General features: G+C 40.9%; 1 protein-coding gene across 1 annotated transcript in view; it reads left to right on the top strand.

Annotated features, from left to right (window-relative positions):
• The window catches only part of T265_12464 (hypothetical protein), a gene marked incomplete at both ends in the record, with an annotated part of 41967 nt that extends 21897 nt beyond the window's left edge, over positions 1-20070 (top strand). Inside the window, 3 exons of the mRNA XM_009163880.1 lie at positions 5938-7092; positions 14616-15183; positions 19956-20070. Of these exons, the coding sequence (XP_009162144.1) occupies positions 5938-7092; positions 14616-15183; positions 19956-20070 (1838 nt within the window). The remainder of the gene's footprint in view (positions 1-5937; positions 7093-14615; positions 15184-19955) is intronic.
• Between the last annotated feature and the right edge of the window lie 3585 nt (positions 20071-23655).

Raw genomic sequence — 23655 nt, 5'->3', positions numbered from 1 at the left:
AGAATCATTAGCAAAAAGAGCGAGTCGAAATCCCAACCTGACCGAACTTCACAGGACCCTTCTCTGTTACAACTATCGTAGCACTATCTCATCCATTCAGACGAACGAAAAGTGCAAACAACATTCTAGAGAATCCTCAAGTGAACCAAAACCGAAGAAACAGACCCTTTGCCGACACTTAATACAGACATAGTATGACTTAGCTGGTTGGTTCTACTTTCGCCTCAAATCTCGATTAATCTTGTAACGTAGTTACTCGGTCCAACGAAGTTTTTGTGTCAAAGGTGAAACGTCGTCCAGCAACCTTCTAAGCAGTTTCCATTATGAAAATCTGCCGCTGGTTCCCAAGCTTTTCGAAAATTATATCCATTTGTTTCCCAGGTTAAGGAGTGCACCACTCACAAACATGCTTACTGTTCAAAGACAGTTGATTTATTATTTTCTGACTGCTAATTTGTCAATCATTTGAATCACAGCGGAACAGGTCAATCTGAACACAAACTGCTTGAATATTTGCGCAAGCCACTTTTTCCTTGATTCTACGTCGAACTACCTGAATGACTAGACCAATGAATTGAGAATTTTCAAGATCAATTTGAAAAATTGCAAACTTCACATAAGGGTTGCAAAGTTCTCAGTGGCCTTTATTTGGGGTTTTCTTGAGTAATCACATTATTTATGCAAAAAGCACTACATTTCGAGTGGATTTTGTGCACTTATTTGCAAACTAGGTTCGCGTTTGACAAAGACCTAACTGTGACTCGTGTCCGTACTATTCAACGGGATATAATCCAAGGAAACCAATTTATTTTTTAGTCCGAATTTTGCAACATCTTCTTGGAATAATGGTACGCGTAAGGAGAACAAAAATTTCTCAGTATCCTCCTACTGATGCATTAGGCTTAGTTCTCTAGTTCCCATTAATCTCTGATTTTTGAACGTCAAATTCAACGTAACTGTACCTTTTGATTCTGTCAACATTTTATGAGTGAGGCGAAAATGAGTGCTGTTATCAACTAGGTCAATAAGAGTCGTGTAAAAATGCCTTCTCAGCCTCGTTTTAGTAAAAGCAAGTTCGCATTACTTCTTGAATGTACCCTTCTTGTTTTGCACATGAGTGAATTAATCCGCAAGGTTTCTGTATTGTTCGCATTACGAACGATTTTTGAAGCTCCTTGAAACTATTTTGGGATACACAATCCTACCTCAGGTGAATAGGATTGCTTTCAGTTAAATGATAAGCCTCTTGTATAATTCATTCATAGTCTGCACATAAATTTGCATGAATAAATAAACACTCTTGTTGACTTTTGACATGCTGCGTCGAATTTATATATCTCTAAGTTGTGTTATATGAGACCACGCACTGCTTACACTGTAGAAATATGACTAAGAAAGATATCTCTTCTACATTTTCTAACGTTCTTCCAGCTCATAGGCATACAACCTGCTGTAGAATTGATGTTCCATGGTGCGGTACACTCCACAAGCTGCTGTTTTGTCCTTACCACATAAAAAGTTGTAGTCGGTCTTGGACGGTCGATACTGCTAAGTAGACATAATTGTGCTAATTATGATGGTTGATTTGGAGGAAATACTGAGGCACATTTCACGCAACACTTTTCAACTTCGGTTGGTAAAAACTGTAAACGCATCGATCTAGTTCCGATAGCACTGTTCACACATCCAAAAGGTCATTTGTCTGAGATGGAATAAAAGTTCTTCGCTCGTTTTGGGCAAGGAATGCATAACAGAGAATTTTTGTTATGCACCCTTTTTCATAAGTCTGGCTAAACATAAGATTACGGGCGATTAACCTGGAGCATTGTCTAGAAGGAATACACTAATCTTAAGTTTTTTCGAAAGCTCTTTGGCAGAAAACTTGGCATCATTTCGTCCGGTATAGACAATGTGATATCTCGATTGACATGCCAACTTAAACATGAGGCGGTCTTATCAGTACTTTCAGGCAAAAAGAAGCATCATCAAAGAAAGATTCAGTTATATTTATTTGAGCTAAAACTAACAGGGAAGAAACGAAGGTCCGGCGCTTAAAGGGCATTTGGCATAGATGGTTTTTACTCACAGAATGATCCTTTCGAATAACCGACGGAAAAAACATGGAACGTAAAGCACTGTTCAGTCTTGATGTGCCTTAAAATACCAGACTAAAGGCTACTGATACGACAATATTTATCCTATTTTCTCACATCCCTACTAAGAATATCCGGAAATGTACGAACGTGTAAGCTCAAGGGTGAGTACAAATGCTAGGACGTGTCTCTACACATGACATTATTTGCCAGTAAAGCCACTTATCTGACTTAGCCCTGCAAATGTGACTTCTGAAATGGTGGTTGTGAAACCGAAATGTAGGTGGCGGACTATTTTGACCGGAATAAGCCTAGAAACCAAGCGGTTCCTGGAGAATGCCTAACCACTAGTATAGTCGTGTCTCCATCTTCCAGTCAAATATTTTTTGTAGACATACTTGTCCTTCGTGCAACGGCAATCTCTCCTCCCGTAGTTGACTGATTTCTGATAGTGGAACAGAAAACTCCATCCTTAGGGCTACTTTATTTATTTGCTGGCAGTATAACTCAAACTTTCATAGTAAGCTGAAATTTTTCCCGATTGTGAGAGGTAACAAATTAGTAACCAATGAGTTGCTCATTAAAAAGGACCGCGGTTGAAGATAAGTATCCTGAGCATCCAAATACCCCTTGCTGCACAAAATGTTGCTCCGTTTAGACTTGAATTCCCCGATGGCATTCACCGTTTTATGGTGACGTAAACGTCTGTGCAGGGCAAGACCTCATACTGTTATTGATCACCATAATTATACGGACCGAACAAAGTCTTAAAGAAACTAGCATGATTCCACCTTCAAGCATCCACGAATTTTCAAAAAAGCGTCTATTCTAGTAAGTGGGATCATTTCAGAAAGCAAGTGGCGTGTGCTAACTGAAACAAATGAGTTGAACTGTTGTGACCATTTCTCGCAGCTTCAGATGCAAACAAAAACAGAGATCACTGGGATGGCGAAACTGACGTTTCTTTTTTCGGCCACGATCAGATCGAATGGTCATTGTTAACTCTAAGCATTTTCCCATAAACGCCAGTATCACATAAGACAACAAATAATCGTGCTCCGAAATTCCGACGCTCCAGAAAATGTCGCATTGATTGGAAAAGTCAACAACAGCTGTCTCTTGGTATCGATAAATCTACAACCTATGTGGATAATTACTCGATATTTTCTGTCCCTCAGTTCCATGAAACTACACATTCAGACTATATTCATTTACCACAGGCCTAACTAGCGACTGTAGCGCTTACAGCAGTGGTGTGAAGAGCAAATAATTGTCTGATATATCTGATTGTTGCTCCTTTCTGCTTGGGTGGAGAAGAAAACCCGATGCAGTTCCATCCCTGGGGAAAACAAGTGTAATGGTTTCGTCTGCACAGCGAGCTTTTTTGGCCGAAACTAACAAACAAAAACATTTTTACTAAAGAGTTTGGAAGAGCGCACGTACTTAGCTACTTTTAGTCAACATTTTCCTTTCCATATGCATTCGCAGTTATCCTGCTTTTATAAGTGAGGCGTTTTGGACAGAGACTGTGTTACACTGAGTTACAGCGATCCAATTTCCCTGCGTTTGCCACAACAAAACTCATCTGACAGTGGTAAATGTGCATCCGAAGACACACGTTGGATATTGTGGTGTCATATAACCTGCTCCGATTCCTTAGTTGCAAACATTTTCAATAATCACCAGGTTTCGGGGCTGGAAGTACGTCGTTCACGTAAGTGGGTTCTCTCTCCGTACGTAACAGCGCGTTTGGAAAAACCTCGACCCATTAAACTGTCGAGGTATGGACACTCACCAACCATCCTGAATTAAGTCAAAATACAAAAGACTACTTTGTATAAAGGCTGAGTTCCATTTCTTGATTAATTTGTAGACCTTCCGCCAAGCAGAATCACACAGAACGGCAAACGTCCACTCAAAGCACTGTCACGAAGTGTCATGCGATGGATTATTGTAATATCTGAATAAATTTTATTGTTTTTCCTCAGAATTTGTTTGAGATCTGATTACTAGCGAATAGTCAGAATAGTCCCAAACGTATTCTGTCTCTTTGGCACGGTTTATAATTACAAGTTCTGAGGATTTAAGTTTTTCTAAGCCAAAATCATAAAGCGAGAGTGCTATCTCGTTCTTCGATTGCTTTACAAAACCGCATGCGTTTGTCTTTTAATTCTTCTAGCATCACTATAACGATAAGCACTCTCATAACAAACACAATTTTCTTTTTTGAAAAATATTTCCGGTGCAATGACAAAAGTAAAAGATGCTCTTAAGACGGACGACTGAACCTGTGGCTAAACCTCTTAAAAGTAAAGTTTGCCAGACGCATACCCCTTGGCACATTTGTCCTCAACTATGCGCCGTTCATGTCACATATTTAGTCAGTTTCGATTCACAGATACATCGAACCTAAAATGCTCTAGGTTTTGAAAGTTATTTATCAGAGAAGATGAACAAGCAACTTAAACTGCGCATCAACAAATGAGATATTGGGTGTCTGATATATTCAAAACGAAAATAATCCAGGCAATGCATCGAAAATTGCTCAGTGAACTGCAATAAAATTGAGAGATACGATTCTAAGTTTGCCAAAATTTGGGAACATCTGTTCAGTTACATCTCCGTTTCCAAACACTTAGTCCAGATTTTGTTGCCAAAAATTGTGCAAATCAAAGTAAACCGGAAAATGTGAGTTACAGAAGTATGCTGAAGAGGCTTCCTTACACAGAACATTAAGTGAGATGATCTAAACGTTTTAAGCGCTCTTTCAGGCTTTACGAGAATGCGATTCGCTCTGCAAGAATCAAAGAAATTCAGGAGAAACATTGGCCAAATACACTTACCTGTAGACCAATTTGATTTTCACGACAGATTCGACTAAAATTCAACTGAACTTATCGTTTGTGATATCCTTCAACTCCGCGCGCACCAGAAAGTCTGCCTCAACTGGAATTCAACTGAGTTTTCGGTTAGTATCAACTTACCTTGCAAATTACCAAGCCAATTGCGTCCAATTTAGATTCAAGTAGAATTTCAATTTGACTGGAGCTAAGGATTGCGTCTACTGATAATAACCGGTCGTGAGCTGTTCAAGGAGATCCAGTAAACTGGTGAGTATTATATTCTCCCGAGTCCAAAATAATATGTACCGAAATGTAGTTGATGAATAGCAGTGGTAAAGACCTGCTGAAAACAACTACGTCCAAAGGACAAATGTGCAATCATGTTTGATAAGATTTTAGCGAGAACCTTTGGTTACTCACCTATTTCTCGGGTCTGCTTTTCTAACAGCTCATAACAATTAAATTTCTGTACTACTACTCTGATCAATCCAAGTGCAGTCTCTTTTATCTTCACTTGGCTTGAGCAGGGTCTGCTAATCTGCTTTGTACCCGCACGAGTTTGGGTTCGCTGATGACACTTTACACGTTAGACTCAAGAATGTAATGCACGGAAAAACTGTTGTATGAACCTGATGATCTGCTATGCTTGATGTTGCGGTTTAATTTACCGGGGTGATATTAGCCGCATTGAGGCCTACTGTGTCACATAGATGCGTGTTTTCTCTCGGGGAGGGGAAATCTGCACCATCAGATTTACCTTGTTTTAGCCTCTTCAGGGGCATGGCCTGTTACTTAAGTGAGCTTCTCCAAAAGAACTGCTGCTCATTGTCGACAAACTGTAGCTGATAGCAGTGACAAAATGTTGAGGATGTCAAAAGTAATGTGTGATTAGTTGTGAAACAAAATCGTCAAAGTAACTCTGTTTGACCAACGGATTTCGGCGCTGCATTTGTTGTTGTCTTTCAACATGCTTTATCTTAAAAGTACTTGGGATAATTTAGTTTTGGGGTTTATTCTTTTCACATTTCAGATTACCGTTTTAGATGTGAATGACAATGCGCCGCAGTTTGGATCTGCGGAATACACATTTCATCTCGCGGAAAATCAACCTAGAGCAACACAAGTTGGTCAGGTCACTGCAACTGATTTGGACAGTGATATTTACGGCCCTATCCACTACTTTGTTGGGGATGAATCGGACGCAACAAACTTTCGGGTAGACAAGATGACTGGCGTAATACGTTGCCGGCAAGCACTCGATCGAGAAAAACAGGCACGTTATGTGTTTACTGTTTTGGCGAAGGATACAAGCGTTCATTCATCGAACAGCAAGTCGCTATCCTCTCTGCAACTTACAGGAACCTGCAAGGTGACTGTACTAATTGACGACGAGAACGATAATTGGCCCGTTTTTGTCAACCCAAACTCAACCGCGAATACTCTTGCTGTAGCTGTTGATGAAACGTTGGGACACAAGTTAGCCTACATTCAGGCCACTGACGCAGATGATGGCGAAAACGCACTAATCACCTACAGCATTCGGTCCGGAAACACAAACGGTTTGTTTGGACTTGACAGTACCACCGGTCTGCTTTATCTATCCGGTCTGTTCAGAGGGACATCAATGTCTGATCATGACTCACTGACGAAGAACGTCACAGTTAATTTAGCTGGCGACACCAGAGTAGATGTGTCCCCTGCTCTTGTTGGCCCCAGTTTTCACATGTTGACACTGGAAGCGTGTGATCAAGGCAAACATCCCAAACAAAAGTGTACACTTTTCAGCAATCTAAAAATTTTGATCAACAATAGGCTGGATGGGGAAGTTGACGCGATGGAGAATGACAGCCATAGCGGGCAAATTTCAGACTCGGTTCTGAGAAGAAAAGAGAAAGCTGTACAGAGTCGAAGGAACGAACTATTGTCATCCGCGGCAAGCGGTCACACTGTGGGGACAAGCTCTGGTTCAATGGCGTATGGCATGCTTGCAACCAGCAGAGCAACTGGACGCTATTCGATCAACGAAATTATCATTATTTGTCTTTCGGTGCTTTTCATTTCCGTGCTTGCGGCAACTATTCTTTTGGTGTGTTTGATTCGGCACCGTTCCCTTGGATATTTCTCCCGGGAGAAAGAGATCGGTAAGTTCAGTTTTGGTAAAAAAATACCACATTAATTTAACCGTACTTCATATCTTTTCTGGTCCCCATAATAGTTTCAGTCTCGTTTTCATTTAAGGTACCATCAGGGAAATACTATTTTCCCGATGAAAGATTGAAACTCGCTGTTTCATTTTTTGAAAGCTTGTTTTTCTACTGAAGAAGATTAAAATAGTTGAAAAATTAACAGGATAGTATTTACATTTAACTGGTTTAGGAACGGCTAATTAGGACGTATGTGAGATAAATAATCAATACACCGAACAGATTGTTAATTGCCTAGACAAATATGTTCGATTTTACCTAACGTTAATTTTCTGGGGCACAGCAACATACCTGAGGGAAGAGCAAGTTCCAAATGTTTTGGCACACTCGCTAAGCACGTGGTTCGATCAGGTGATTAGAAAAATGCTAACGCGAGGATAATACCCTCTTTACGTAACGAATCATACATCAAACCTACNGACCAGCAAACCTTCAATAAAAGCACACATCTACTTGAACGAAATATAAACTTGTGACTTATTTCGCCTTTAACCGCCTGTGCGTGCACATCAGTTCACATGCCTATTGATGGAGGGCAAACAAACGGTCCACCTACAAAATGGGGCAAAAATATTTTGTCGTATGACCTCTACACTGATCCGCATTTGGTTGTGATCTTTTGTCATAAAGCCGACAAAAGTTGTATAGTAGCAGACTTTATAGTGCAACTTAAGAAAAGCTTATTTCATGCTATTCCCACCTACGACCAAATAGGCCTATTATGGCAATTGGATGTGAAGAGTTTGGCAAAAAACAACCACTGTCTAGCATACTACTCCAGGACAGTATACTGAAAAGGCTTTGGTCCGAAATTTGAGCTTTCAGTAGGCTTCAGTGAATGGTGAAATGTTAAAACATCGATTTGGATTTGCTTTTGACCAAAAAAGATGTAAAAACACTATAGAACCTAACTACACCGCCAGTGTGTAAGATCTACCAGCTGCCCACTTGAGGAATTCCTGCATTTAGTCTTTCCGGAATATCGAAGATAGGAAGAAGCTAACAACAGTGGAAGACCTTCAACTTAAATGCCACAACAAAAATGTATCTGCATGCCAAAATCTCTATTTTAGAACTCGTTCTGATTATATTTGACAAAAAGTTGATCTCACTCTAAAGTTTCCTAATTTTAAATATATATATTCACAACGAGAATGAGCTGCTGTATCAAGTTTAATCAGTCATATCATCATAGGAAAGGAACGACACTGAGTGTCGTTACTATCACTTACCCCGATGTTTCATCACTTTATGAGATTACACCTTGATACAAGGCCTAAAGCAACTTATCATGTTTGGATTCCTAAAGTAGATTCTCTTTCTATTTTAAATTGAAGCACTTCTCCTCCTGGAAGTACATCAATCTGGCGAAATACCGTCATCAGTGGAATAAGTCAGCTCTAACTGAAGACTCAAATTGATCCAGCTGACTCCCCCATTAATGCTTCTCTTCAACCGAATGTTCAGTTCATGCCTCAGTTGATACAATATTCGTTCTATCGGAATAGGTCTTCTTGTCGAAAACCCATCAAGCATACGATTGTTGAAAAGTCTTTGACTGTGCACTGCCGGTTTTTCCTTCTTCAGGCAGACTTCATCATAATTGTGCTCTACCTGAGTCCGAATTATACGCCATTTCCAAAACACAGTTAATTGCCAACCAATCTGGTTGAAGAGTACTATACGGATGGGATTCAGCTGGGATTCAGAGAAGACTTTTTGATCAAACTAAATTAGTTCCCCGGGCATCTCGGGTTCGAGTAGGATATACGTTTGACGAAAACTCGAAGGCTGCGCCTTTCATGATGAGCTCCAGAGAAAGTGAAACGAGTCGTGCCTGCCAATGTTTTAGAGTAGTATGTTTTGTCAAAAAATAAATCATTCTTCTTGTCTGATGCCAGTACTTTGGAACACTGGGTAGAGAACTAACACGCGACTGGATCACATTTATGTTGAATGATAATCAAAAGCTAAGCATACTAATCTGCTAGCATACTTCTTTAGAGACTCCCAAAAATTAGTGAGTGTGGGTCATTGAAAGGGCGGGCACTTTCAATCAAAACTCTCATCCAATATGGAAGATGACCATGATGTATGAGTTGCTTGAAATAAACCAACCAGAATGGTTGTGAGAAATTTCACAAATTATAAAACGTGCCAAGGAAGAGAGCTTTCCTATGCCAGGCTAGAATTGGGCTTAATAAAACATAAGTTTGGTGGAAATTTTGGAACTGCATCCTTCCAATGCTCCCGAAGGAGGCGAAACCTCTATTGGGCTGTCAAAGAGTTTTCAGCAACCTTGTTGGCACGTACACCATTTACAGACTGTACTGTGACACCAACTGAAATATGTGATGACCTTTATGAAGGATATTCAATTGAAAAATAGCAAAAACAAGCTTTCTAGCTGGGATTAAGGAGAGTCTTTCATGGAAACCAAATCGGTATACACATCAGTGTATTTGTCGAACACTGGTAGCTCTTCCGCCCAGCACAATTCCTAAAGTTTACACTGCTCTTCTAGGATGACCTTTAAAAGCGTAAAATGTTAGCTTTGTTAGAAAATTTGCCTCATGCACAAAGTGCGTTTTTTCGTGATTGGACTGATGAATGGTTTCCTGCAGGATGGGTACTGTACATACTACTGGTTTCCAGTCCCTATCATGCTATAGGCTCCCATCACTACTTTGCCGCAATGAAATGATCTAAGCCTATTTTACGTACTTTACTACTGAAGGGTTATTCTAACCCACTTTGCTCTCACAGAACGACTGGATGGAAATCATACCATTACTCTACTTAGTAATTTGACCAAAACTTCACAACTAACTTACTAGCTGCTCAAAATAAATGGCCAGCTGGGTGCAGGATGCTAGATAAAAATCCTCAGAGAGCTTCTTGGATTAAGTTAGGGCATGGATGTTGTGCAAAGCTGTAAATAATCTCACCTAAAGCTTACTGAACAGAAGTGCTGAAACACAAATAGTGTCCACTTTATTTAGCGCTCACATTTGTTCAGTTCAGCGAACAGTGAATGATGATCCTACCTCCATCACAGTGAGCTGAAACCGCTCTCAATTTTTCGGACCCATGGCTCAAGGCAATGAAAGTGCTCAACTTTGATCATTATGCAAAAACTTAGCTTATCAGGTTCTTCCCATCAAAACCCGAAATCCCGCTAGACCTAAACGGATAAGAGGACTGGGCTATCATTCATGTTATGATTACACGACTGATCAGATCTGAAAGATAAAGTCGCCAGCTAACAAGACACGTTTATTTTTTGAGGATTAAAGCTGTCAATACTAATCCAAAAAACTGAAGTGATGTTAGCATTTTGCAGCCGGCTGGTGTGGGGGTTATTCATAGCCTCAAACAAAATTTCTCTGTATTTATACCGTCGATAATTATGGTTTCGAAAACCGCGATACTTCTCGGCGATGATTATTGTTTTGTTCACTTATTGGGAGTTCTTCTTAGTTACCTACAGCAAATCATTCATAAAGTAGACGTGCAAACGCTGAGAGTGAAACGCTCATCTTTCTTCTTGTGAACGATGACACAAATCAGGCAAGTACTGATGATACCTTGTCCAGCTACCAGCCACCAGGTCACCCGTTCCGACATCTGTAAAATTCCGTGAGAAGTATAACTCTGGTGATTTCCAAAAAATGAACCAGCTGTACAATGTTTCACGAATTTTTGACAAAGAATTTGTTATCTATTAGAAGACGTGTCAGCCGAGATATCAGAACCTCCTGAAGACTATTAAGTCATGTTGAATCCCACTTTATGTGATCTAATATGTGCTAATGGCAGTTGAAATACATAAAATAATAAGCGAAGAAATTAGTTGGAAAAATGTTCTTTAACTGTAAGCTATGCTTATAGTTGCGATAGGGATCAATTTTTTAGGAAATTTGATCCAACAACATTTTGGAATGCACTTTACAGTCATTTAATCCTTGTTGTGACCTATCAGCGTTGCGCATCTCACGGTTAGTGGCTGAAAACAGAGAAGGTACGACAGACATTCCCTTCAGTCAAGGTGGCACTAATTTCGGACTATATTTTTCTCTTTTAAACGTCTTCAAATGTTTTCAAATTCCATAGGGCATGATGGAAAATTCAAAATAGTTAACCACCATCAGATGTCTGTTTCAGGCTAGAACAAGGCCCCACTGTGTCCTGCTTTGTTTACTTCTCAGTTTGGAGCTTTTTTCCAAATGACTGACATGGTCGGGTAACTGTAGGGTGCCAAAGTTTAACATTGTTATCGGTGTCGACCATTTGGCAGTTAGTATTGCTGCTACCCACTGCGCCTCTGTGGCCTGTTGCTGACGTTGGTGATTACGACCATGGATGTGAGTGGCATTTGGTAATAAACAGTGATGATGCCTAAACTTCGTGGGAATTAGATGTCTTCTCGTTAGAGAAAATCCTAGTCTTACATCAGAGTTGCAGTAGCTGCATCAGAGACCCGATTACCATTTTTTAGAGCTCATTGATCGTCCAATTTAGGCTTGTCAGCATTTGGTTGACTTTTTCGCACCCAGTAAGTTTTGTCTTATGGCGCTATCTCAAGTGTAAGCCCCATGATCAAAGTTAACACCAGCGAGACAACTCATCATGACAGAATTTCTTCGTCATTGTCACTCCTCAGAGAAACTAGTTGGTTAAAACTGCAGGAGAGATATTTTGGTTCCCAGAAAAGACTGACTAAACCCTAAGACCAGGCGTAAAGTTTGGCTTTTCTCCATGGTCTTAGTTTGAGGTTTTACGGGCATTTCAAAACGGCATCGAAATACTATGTCCTCCTTGTTGAAGCCCCATGTTGGTGACGGAGGTCTGTTTACCTCCAAGCTAACAAAAAGGCTGACATTTTTAACTCTCATTCCACAATTCAGCTCAACCAGTGCCAAAGGTCAAGAAGCACCATGCAGCCCATCCGTACTTATTGTGATCTGTCAACAGTGAGCGCACGAATGTTGGACAAGCAACCTTCGGGGTAGGGAATGAGTGTTCTACCAATTAGTTGCTAATACCTGATTGGCATCGTATAATCTGTACTGAAGATCTAGCCTAACACAACCCGGAACAACACCTATCACATAACCCAATATGGTGTCATCTAGCGTACTGAGTAGAGAATTTACCGGATCAGAGCCCTCTGTTTTGTATGCGTCCAAAGAAACATTTTTGGACTAATATCATTTTACATTGCCTAAGGAAAAATTAATTTTTTATGGGAGAAAAATTTCATCGTTGGAAACCGACGATACCACTTACCTCCAGGTTTAAACGTCTTGGCCCAAGTCATGGGTTCGGTAACTGACTCATTCTAAGTTTAACTGAGATTCTATGGGATCCGGCAGTGGTTCAAGACAATCTTTGCTTGATACAGAGCATCCCAAATCCTATTCGTCTGTGGCTTACAATCTTTACTCATGTCAGACCAACAGCTCCTCACCGTATGCGGCAAATTCTTGACTGATGTTAAGGAAAAAGATAAGGTAGCTGATTGCATAAAATGTTCTTCTAAGCTCTTCAACAGTCGCCCTCGACCTGTTCTGAGAGCTACTTTTGACATGCGAGGACATTCTGTGGGGCGTGTCATCTCTCACAATCTTTGACACAGTCTAACCGTCCTCCACTTAGCATATGAACCGACTCGATGAGAACTTGCACTTTGTGTTCTTTTATTTGTTTCTTAACCACATTCAGGAAGATGCAAGCTAAAGGCAAGATGTAGTAGATCCAGTGTGTCAAAAAGTGATTTTGGCTCATAAATCCAGTGATTTTGGTCGAATTCTGGTAGCACACAAACGTGCTGTTAGTTACGCTTCGCTCTTTGTGACAACTTGTGCTTGGCCACATTCGGCAGTCCACCAATTCACAGTTGTGACTCATGCGGTCGGTTCATGTACAGTGACGCACAACAGCTTGCGGACTATTGTGGGATAGGAGGCATTGGTAATGGTGGCTGCGCACGCTACTGTTACTGTCAATGCTTGTGGCGGTGGTGGTGATGGTGATGGGAGAGCGTTAGTCAGGAAACCCTTGGTTGCTGTGTGAGAAGCCCATTCAGTTGCTCTGACTCCCAAGTTCCTTTTGGCATCGTCTTAGCCGCAGAAATAAATGCACAAACACGAGTGCACCATCGGTTTTTTTGTCTGCAAATAAGCCCAACCATTCTGACAATGGGTGACATTTGGTCGACCTGTAAGAAAAGCTGGCCCCGGAGGAACTATTCAACAGCTTTACCGGTTCCCACCACTGATGTGTCTGTCCATCCAGCAGGGGTAATGTGAACTACCTATTGTGTTTTGTGTGACAGCGGAAATACCGTTTCAACTGTTTTTTTTCTGTGGGGAAGTCGAGTTTGAGACTCCGACGGCTACAGAGCTATTCATTAAAAAAGTGAACAAAGATATGCCGGATTAAAGCCATGGGAAAACCTAATGTCTCGTTCAGTCACAAAGTTGGCTGAACAGAAGCAAACATGTTGGCTTTAACCTAAAGCAACTGGTGAAAAATTCATTTGTATCATATCTCCGGTAGAATGTACTGGACTTAGTTTAAATTTTTCAGAGAAGACAGAACCAATTTGGATTTTACATGCTTTTTTGTCAAAGATTTGCTGAATGGTAAGTTGAACCTGTGGCGACAACGATAAATGGACCTTTTGTTTCTGTTAATGGTGTGAGGGGATTTGGAATTTTTTACCAAGATTTTTTATCCCGTAAGTGGGGCGATTCCATGCTTAAGGCCCGAGAAGAAGTGCACCGTTGTTTCCTCACTAGTGTGAATCACTAGCAGCGCGTATTTCACAGACCTCCGGATTTTTACTAAATTGAAAGAGACATACTACATTCCGGCGTTTCACGATGGTCCTGGATTAGGTCACTTTCCGTTCCAGCTTGAAAGGCAAAAAAACAAGAAGACTATCCAATATAACCAGGAGTTGACGCTCAGTAGACAGGAATTGAACTTGCAGTGACTGGGCCAAATAAACTGATTACCGGGTGGCGAGATACACTGGAAAATGAATTTGATGGTGGCGGGTAACTCAAATGAATATCGGCTTAATCATTCATTCAGGATGTTCTTTAACTGAATCTACCCCACAGAGAATACCTCGTGTTTCAGCTGGACGGATGCTTGGGGCATCGAAGTTTATAAAATTTACCAAAACCGCGACCGAGTAATTATGATGGGTCAGATGAAAGTCGCTTATTCTGGAGAGGATGTTGTTGTTGAGAAAGGCTATAATGTGGTTTCACAACATACAAACTGCAAACTGGGTACTCTCATACCACTGGTAACTTTACGTAGCGTTTTACGTAACCGAGTGCTTGCCTTGTTCCTAGGGCACCATTTGCGCTTAAGGTCAGATATATTTTCAAACAGAAGGGGGGTCTGATTCCCCTAACACCAAAGAGACTAGCCGAATACTCACAACATGATAAACGTAGTGAAGAGTCAGCAATTTCAGAGTAGTTGGGTAAACTACTGTAATGCATTCTCGTACTCATCGTTTTGTCTCGCAAAGTACCGTATGAATGTTTTCTCTGTAGAAAGCAATCCGGAAATTGGCGAACCGGACTGGTCTGCAAGGAAAATGAGTAATCCACTGAGCTACACTGATTTACAGTCACCCAGTAACCCTCAACACTCCGATGGGACAAGTGATTCATCAGTGAAGGAGCAGCTCAAAGATTCCATCAACGAATGCCGAACCGAACAGAGGAATCTTGAGACAACTTTTGAATCCAGTTTGGAAAAAAGCACCGAGACGCACGGGGCGTATCAGTCCAGCTGCTTGACTAACAGTGCCTACCAAATGCCACCACGAACAGTTGACACTCTGCGAAGATGGCCTTTGATTTCCGGCTCCACCATTGATTGTGGAGTGCCGGCCAAATTCCATCCCACGGTAAGTCGCCGACAAAGTGTACTGATACAGGGATCGTTTTTCATTGAAATGGTTATATTGGACTGTATGATTAGGCTAATAAAAACTGTAGATTCCTTATATATCCAGTAAGACTTTAGAACTTTGATTATATACTTAGCTGATCACACGATTCCTGGTTAGAACGGTTGCTTTACACAAGTTTAGAAGGTTTGTGATAATCTTTCTCGATCCACACACTGGCAACGAAAATTTGTTTTTAGTCCAGCACTTATAATCAATGAGGAATGAGACGATGTGTCGTACTTGAAGGAACACCTTGGAAAACACCTGGAGTTCTCATCTGTCTGGATGGTATCCTTTCGAATTGGTGGTCCATACGAATAATTCTGACTTTTCATTTAGTTAACTCGATAAATTTGCTTCACTTCCAACAACTTCACTAGATAAAATAGTTGCAATGTTTACCCTGGGCTAGGCTATTGGTCAATGCAAACGTGTTTCTAAGGAAATGTATGAAGGTGAATAACGTGTAAGTATTGTTTCAGTCACAGTACGTTCATTGTGACAGTCAACCAGTAAATAGGGATTGCAGGGGTAGGAAGTCTTCCCCAAGTTGTCCTGGCCGGTAATAGATCAGACATTTTTGGGGATTATACACCTTTTTTAATTCCTTGGAAATGGCGATCTAAATTTGAAATCATTTGGCCAGATACATTTAGTAGAGTGAGTTAATTCCAACTATATATTAGCTTCCATTTCCACGAGGCCCCATTTATCTTGAACGGGTGATGACTTACGGATGATTAATTAGGCAGTAGGTAATAGTTCACTGTATTGCATAAGTTAAGTGCATTAAACGTACATTTCAAAGTTACCGGGATCTGCTTATATACACTCTGTTACGAATTCGGTCGAAGCTGAACAAAAACCAGTGTTAGAGGGACTATATTTCATGATATTCCTGGAACGATTTATTTCTATTCGTCTAGACTGTAGATGTATCTTAGTTTTTATATTGGCTCGTACTTCACCTTTTGCTATCTCATCCTAGTTTTAAACACATTCTTATACGTCGGTGTATGTGCTTTGTCTTTCAAAACACAACAGCGACCAGCGAAATTGTTTTACTTTGTGCAGGTTCGTCAGCACTTTGTGTATTGCCGTTCGAATCAAGGGTAGTAAGCGCTTTAGGATCGTCATTCAGTTGCTCAGCAAGCATAGTTTCTCAGTCCCTATTGGGCGTTTTGGATAGTTGAGCGTTACGGAACGGTTCTGTAGAAGTTAAGCGGTGTTATCCAGGCAAACATGTTGTTCAGACGCAACACACTGAAGACTCTCCTATCATCGTGAACGAGAGATTTAGCTGGATTCAGCTGAGCCACTTGTCGACACCGAATTTGTGTGCAAATGAGTATCTGATAATAAACCATGTTCGCAAAGTATAATTATTGTTGGTAATGTGTTGAAATATTGGTAGCTCGGGTGAGTTTATCGGTTGTTGATCAGATGGCTGTTGATCTGTTCCCCGAGCTTGGCAACTGGCTTGCAAACTTTTCGTCACCATACGAAGAGACACCGTCAGTGCGCAGTTGGGTGGGTACTTCTTACTTGCGTGAGCGCGTTTATATAGCATTCGAATTCTCTCTGTTATCTTCTGACGTGATTGGCTACTTGAAGTGTAACGAATTTGGTGAATCTATTGGTCCGCTTGTGACCTTTTTTGCGTTGTGGTTTGCGTCCCTATATAAACGCACTCAGGCAAGGAAGAAGTACCCACCCAACTGCGCACTGAGGATGTCTCCTTGTATGGTGACGAAACGTTTGCAAGCCAATTGCCAATCTCGGCGAACAGATCAACAGCCACCTGATCACCAACCAGAACAATTGTTGTTTTTTGGTGTTCTGTCATACCACATTCGGTCAAGGTCTAGGGACATCGTGTTGCCTACTGGCCCCGTCGATAAGACGATGCATGAACTGAAGCTGGTTAGATGGTTTTGAGAGTTTTATATACGAGCACAAAACTTGCGGGCAGGTTTCACGTGTATTTCATAGTTTTCTTCAAGATAAGGTATTACTTTACAAAAAGCACTTTTTGAACAACTCCGTCCAAAATGTGGGAACGAACTACTCGGTGGTAGGTTAGACCGGAGTACAATTTTTGAGTAAGAAGCTTCAGTTAAATTCTATCTCTCCAAACTTTACATCTTCTCTCTAGCAGTTATAGCAAGCACCTAACCGGTCAAGCGTGAGAAACGGTCAGTAACCTGGCAAAAAAGTTGGCCCCATTTTGAGCAGCTTGATCAAATTTCTTAAGGAGGCGATACTCCATTTTCGTTTTACAACGAAGCGTCCAATTTTCGGCCCCATAAGGATTTTCAGAACTCCGTACTTGGTCGAAGAATGGTACTAGGAAACAATACGTTGAAACTACCAAAGTTACCACACAGCTAAAGATATCAAACTCGATAGGTATCAATTTAAGACAGGGTCGAATTCCCTTTTGAAAACTGTGGTTTGTTTTTGCCATAAAGAGGCTGCTATCTATTCGAACCGCAGGCCACTCTTCCAGGTAAATTACTGTTGAAATTCCTTTCCTATGAAAATACAACAATGTCCTTTCCACTTGCAAGTTGAGTCCCATCGCAGGTCTCCAGCCTAATTAATCTCTGTTTGAAGTAGGGAAACAAGTTGTGATAATCTCAGTCACTTAACCGATCAGGCATCTTCTCCGCTTTATAATCCCACAGAAGTGCTGGTTGCTTTTCAGCCATCGGTACTGACCATGGTCCACAAAATCGAATGCCAAATACCCCTTGCAATATTTGAAGAAGTCGTCAAGGTTAATCCTCTGTCCCTTCGGCTTTCACTTTCACATCACAACAAATGTTTGCTGGTGTAAATTTTACTCACCTAATGTCTAACGGATGAAATCTCGCCTCTGTATCCAGGATCTAATCGAGATTGTAACTCAATTACCACATGAACCGCAAGAATCTCGAAGAGAGAAGTGCATTAAATGAGTAGGCTGCTGTTCATGATGCATTTGGCTTATTCAGGTGTCAGCTTCTTCACAGCCTGAGATTGGACAGTTACTGGGTTGTGATTCAGTAAACCACGATGTTCCTTCAAGTTCCCTGCTTTACCAAAACCGCGAAGACTCAGAGGTTGCCAATGTTTGTATCTTGTACACTTCGTCTTTTCAAAATAGATTTTCTTCAGCATCTCTGATGAATTTCACTTTGTTCGCTATATAGACTGAGAGCGTATCATAACCGACTAGTTATGGTCGGTAAGCCTTTTGCGCTGAAACCTTGCTTTGTTTCACCCATTCCATTCGGATACGTAATCAGGCACTTTTGGAACTAGTTAGTTTGACTAAACAACTAGCGCGGTATTCGGTCACGCTTGCTGGCATTCATAAACTGAAGTAGCTTCTAATTTGGAAGTCACGTGAGTTATGTCTTGAAAATTCAAGGCACCTGGTGTATGGATTTCGGAAACATTGTGCAGATGTTTCTGGTTTTTATTTATAACTCTGTCTAACTGATCAAGTGTGTCCGATAAATTCCGGATTTTTGAGGTCAGTGCATGGCTTAAGCTTAAACCAAATGTTTGCATCTTCCCCAAATCGCAAAAGTTACTGTTTTGCAACGGTACTAGTGTAACCAACGAGAGTATCAGTGCGCAAAGCACATATATCAGCATAATAAAATGTCAGGGTAGTAATGAAACAAAGGTCAAGTGGCAGTTGGTGTTGGCGTGTTCCTCACCAATTGCTTAGATGAGTTAATGTCATAAGGCCGTCATATAATGTTTATGTCTTACGGATATGTTTGTCTCTAATGACATCAGGATGATGTTTAGCACGGAAGTTCCTGTTTAATGTAGATACATAATTGCGAGCCATTATCCTGCTCCGAGCAAAACAGATGGTATAGCGAAATAAAAGCAATCTGGATGGCCAAGTTAAATGTTGCTGCCTTCATAAGTCCGTTCTTTCAGTGTAGTGTGTATTGGGTTTTGCCAAAACCCGAAGAAAGTGGTGTCAATCGTCTGTATAACAAAACTGAAAACCGAAAGCGAAACGGTGAAGTTTACCATTGTCGTGCCTTTGGTCTGGATAGACTTGATAAAACGGGAAATAAAACCGGTTTTTTTGCTCAGGAGAGAAAGCCGTTTAAAAAGAATTATGCCTTTTCATACCTAAATATCTCTGTGCTTTCATTCACTCTCTTAGTGAAATCCTATGAATGAGCCGATGAAAATTTCCAAGCGTGCCAACAGAAATCTGAATTCGTCAAACCTAGTCCTAAAACTCAAACAGTTGTACTTTGAGTTATCTTTAGGTCCCCCACTTAGTTCTCTCAAGGGCTTTACGAGGAGTTACCTAGTTATCTTTTAAAGGAGACCGAGGCGCTTTATCTGAAAACTTTTGGATCACAAATTATGAAGTGCCTTGTAAAGATGCAGAATCGGACAGCAATTCAGAGCTTTGTAACTGGATGATAATGTGCACCAAAAATCAGGTTGGAATGATTATCTGACACAGTTAACTTGACACTCGCTTTTCTATGTTCTTACACCTGAAACTTTGAACTTCAGTTTGTCTGGTGTGATGGACTCACTAAATGCCCTCAGTGGAAATGGCAAAAAAGCGAAAACAAATCCGTATGACCCCAATTACCTGTTTTGGTACCTGCGTAGTTCCGGTATTATTTGAGTTGCAAATTCTGTTTATCCTCTAGTAAAATCAGATGTAGATCAGGTAACCACCCTGAGGAATATTACAGAGTAACGCAATACCGGATTAAGCAGATGTCGAGAAGTGTATTACTCTAACCGCAAAATGGACTCAACAGAAGTAGTCGGATTATTCTTTTACGTTCTCTTTTAGATGGGATCACCGGCAAACAATACCACAGGAACAATCCATCCACTACACAACCATATCTCAGTTCGACCAGGTAAATTTTTTCGATATGATAGCTGTGTTCATTGGCGTGTTTTAAAAAAACTGATTACCTAGCAGAAATTTGCTGGAGTGACAACTTAATATTATGCTGACTGAGGCTTTTTTGTTGTCCACATTCAACATAACATAGCCTAATTTTCACATGCAACCACACATGAGTCTTTAAAAATGATCGAGTTGAGCCTTACTAGATGAGCGCTAAAATGTATCTTTCAAATAAGCCTTCGGAATTTTGAAAACCAGCAAATTCGGTAAAAAAAATGGTTCTAGTGCGGATTGCTGGATAGTGAATAACTCATTTAAACGTCCATTTCGGTAGGCTCCGTTTGCCTGTTTTGTTTCCCATTAGGGAATTTTTCCTATGCTTCTGAAGGTGACAGCCAGAGCAAATATCGCCCATGACCCCCGATACAAGGGTTCTCCATCGTCAAAAAACGCATTTATTCCTACCTTTTATTACAAAACAATTAAAGTGATGAACAGACTTACTCTCAATAGCGCTGAATTTTTCTATTCCTGGTATTTAACCGGTCGTGTTGGTTGTTAGTTTTAGGTGATTGTTTGGTGAGTGACACTGATTCAGATTGCGTAGATGTAACTTATTTCTCTTACGGCTGTTCTTCTGTTAGTAAAATCAGGGTAAAACATCGGTTTAAAACAGGACATGTGTCTGCTTTTATTATTTTGGTGTCAACCACTTTGTATCCTACTGGACTAGCTTTGCTAATGATTCACATGGATTAAAGTTTTTACCTACGAAAGGTGTGCTTTTTCATACCACAGTCACGACAAATATAAAAATCTACCAAGCGTTTATCCTGGGAAGGCTTGTATCCACATAGATACATTGGAGAGAAATTTATGTAACTGAAAACTCTGGTACACGGGATGTAGAAAACCCAAAAAAATTCTGGCAGGAGACACGAGACACAAGGGAATTTCTGGGAGCACAGTACTCCACGGCGGTTCAATCAATCGATACACCGAGCTGGATTTAATTTCCGCACCACCACGTACAGCGGACCGACATCTCAACCGGAATACTCAAGGAGAACAGAATAACGGAAACAAGGGACTCCTTGGGGCCAATCGACGATGGTCACAAGCCATAACTCAGAAGAGTCGAGGACAGAGTTCACTCCAGCATCGACCAGAGTACGAGGGCGGGGAATACCAGACCCAAAGGTCACATGTGCATCGACGAATCAGTACACACTAAAGCAGAGCAACAGTGAAATCGCCTAACCTATCAACTAATCGTGATCGATGATCAGTCCCGGTTAGCAGCACGTATATTATTAAACACGCAGAACTACTCAACGCACCACCAGCAACTCACCGCTACGCTCCGTAACAACGCACTGATGGCGTCACCTTGATTGGTGATGGGACGTTTGCAATCAAACTGTCCAGCTCAGCGAACAAACCAACGACCATTTTTGGGGATTGTAAAATTGGAGCTTTTCCATACATATTAAGACATTTCTCTCAGATATCTTATATAAGAAAATCAGTCCCTTTTTGGAAAAACGTGACCTGCCTGACACTGAACACTGTAGGATGTTTATAAGTTATTTTCTTGTCATCGGTCACTTTATGTTATCCGAAGAGTTTGAGCATCCCAGTACCAAGCACCAATTTGTCAAGGTCCACGGTTGCGAGTATCTTAGTGTACTCATCTTTCCTACATTGAGTTGGAGCACATACCGAGATATCTTGGAACTTAAAAAACTCACCTTATCTAGCGGATGACTGCGTCCCTCCAGGCCTTTGCACGGTTTTGTCCCTAATTTTGCTTATTCTTTTTCAGCTGCATTTTTTTGCGGTTACCATGTTAAAAAATGGGGATTTTATTATCTCCAAGCGAGTTGTCAGGCCGTTTCTAGTTGCAGGCGCCTCGATCTCAGTTTTGCGTTTCTCTTTCTATGATAAAATGTGTGAAAGTGCCGTGGTGGTAGCTGTTACCTTCACTAGTCTGACCGCCTAGCAAAAAATCTAACGACCACTAGGCAGGCATTACGCTCCCACCAGATTTCTGGCATTCTGTTAGCCTGCTGTCTCATAAAAGCGGGACCATCAGAAGGAAAGTTCAAAAAACCTTATGAATGAACAGAGAGATTTGTATGTACACTTATAATCACAATTATATGGTACACGCCTGTTACTTATATACACCCGTCTGTCTGCCTGTCTGACTCTGTGCCTGCAAAACTATCTTGTCCATGCCTAGCACCGACGAGTGAATTGTAAATTCTATCTCAGTGATAAGGTCTGGTTTAATTGCAATAGCGAATATATTATTGAACGCATGGAATTTGCTCTAAGCGTCGCTTTTATTCAGTAGATTTTGACAGCCGTGACTTAATAAATGTGGTGCTTCATCAAATCATAGAATGGCAGCAGCGACAAGACAATTCTACTCATCTTTTTGGCCATGATATACAATTTGCATTGACCTTAAAGGTCCCGCCGAGAACGTCGAGGTTATGATTTAATTTGATTTAACGTACCCAAGAAGCTTGAGTAGTTTGTGTAAGAACACGCTAATACAGAGGAGCGAAACGCTTGAGTCACTACCTCCGGAACACATCACATCACCTCACATTCCAGAGGTTCAGCAAGAAATCCTAANGAAAATGTAAACTCTGTTCTCTCTTCTAGACTAAATTCGCATAAGCTGCTTGTTCGGATTACTGGCTACGGAATTAGAAAGCAGGGAAAAAACTGCATTTGGTACATTTTTGTCAGTAAGTTCTAGAGGGAAGAATGGACACCCCTGGTTGCTCCATATTAAATTGGGTCACTAGCACCTATATCATCAATCATTCGGGAGGACTTTCAAAGAAATTTAGTGGATTTCAACTCACATCACTAGCACTGGAATGCCTTTCCCGCTGTCCTGATGAGAGTATTGTTAGTAAGTTACTTAGGTGAAACCAGTAGACCTTCATTAGAACCACTGGCAGTTTACTGCCAAATGAGTAATTCAGGTGCTTTTTATTGGCACTAGTTGAGTGATTTTACCACATTTGCTTTGCATGTCAGGTGATAGTAGTTCGTACGTACATACATATGTATACATACACTATGAGATGTACTGTTCAGAGAAGGATGGGGCTTGAAAACCAGTGTCAAATACTTTTTAGTGGTCACTGTAATACCTTTATGCCTGGGTGAACTAATGGATTTCAACGCGTCTATGCGAGTCTATCCCGCCGATTTTGTTCCTCCGGGTTCGCATCGATTCTAATGGCTCACCCGCTTTAGCGCATCTGGCTCAGCCCAAACTGTTTGTATTTCATGAGCAAGCATTGGCTTGTGGATGTCCAGCCGCTGTTAATAAGCAAACCCCTGTCGGAAATCAGTCAACAGTATGTGCACTAGTGCTTGGGACTGTGAATTGAAGAACCTGACTTGAGTGCTATGATTTCAGAATAATTGTTATTGGACAAGAAAAGCGAGCAAAGACAATTTTGATACTTCTAATGAATTGTTCAAACAATTAACCCAGTAGGATCCAGAAAGAGTTTTTCTAAGTAAATGCTAACGGTTGAAATCGGTCACCGCGGAGAGCTCGATACTTTGGTGTTGCTTTGAGCAAACGACTTCCATAGGATATTAA

Source organism: Opisthorchis viverrini, assembly GCF_000715545.1.
Source record: "Opisthorchis viverrini unplaced genomic scaffold opera_v5_1, whole genome shotgun sequence".
Lineage (NCBI taxonomy): Eukaryota > Metazoa > Platyhelminthes > Trematoda > Opisthorchiida > Opisthorchiidae > Opisthorchis > Opisthorchis viverrini.
This window is presented reverse-complemented; position numbering and strand designations above follow the sequence as displayed.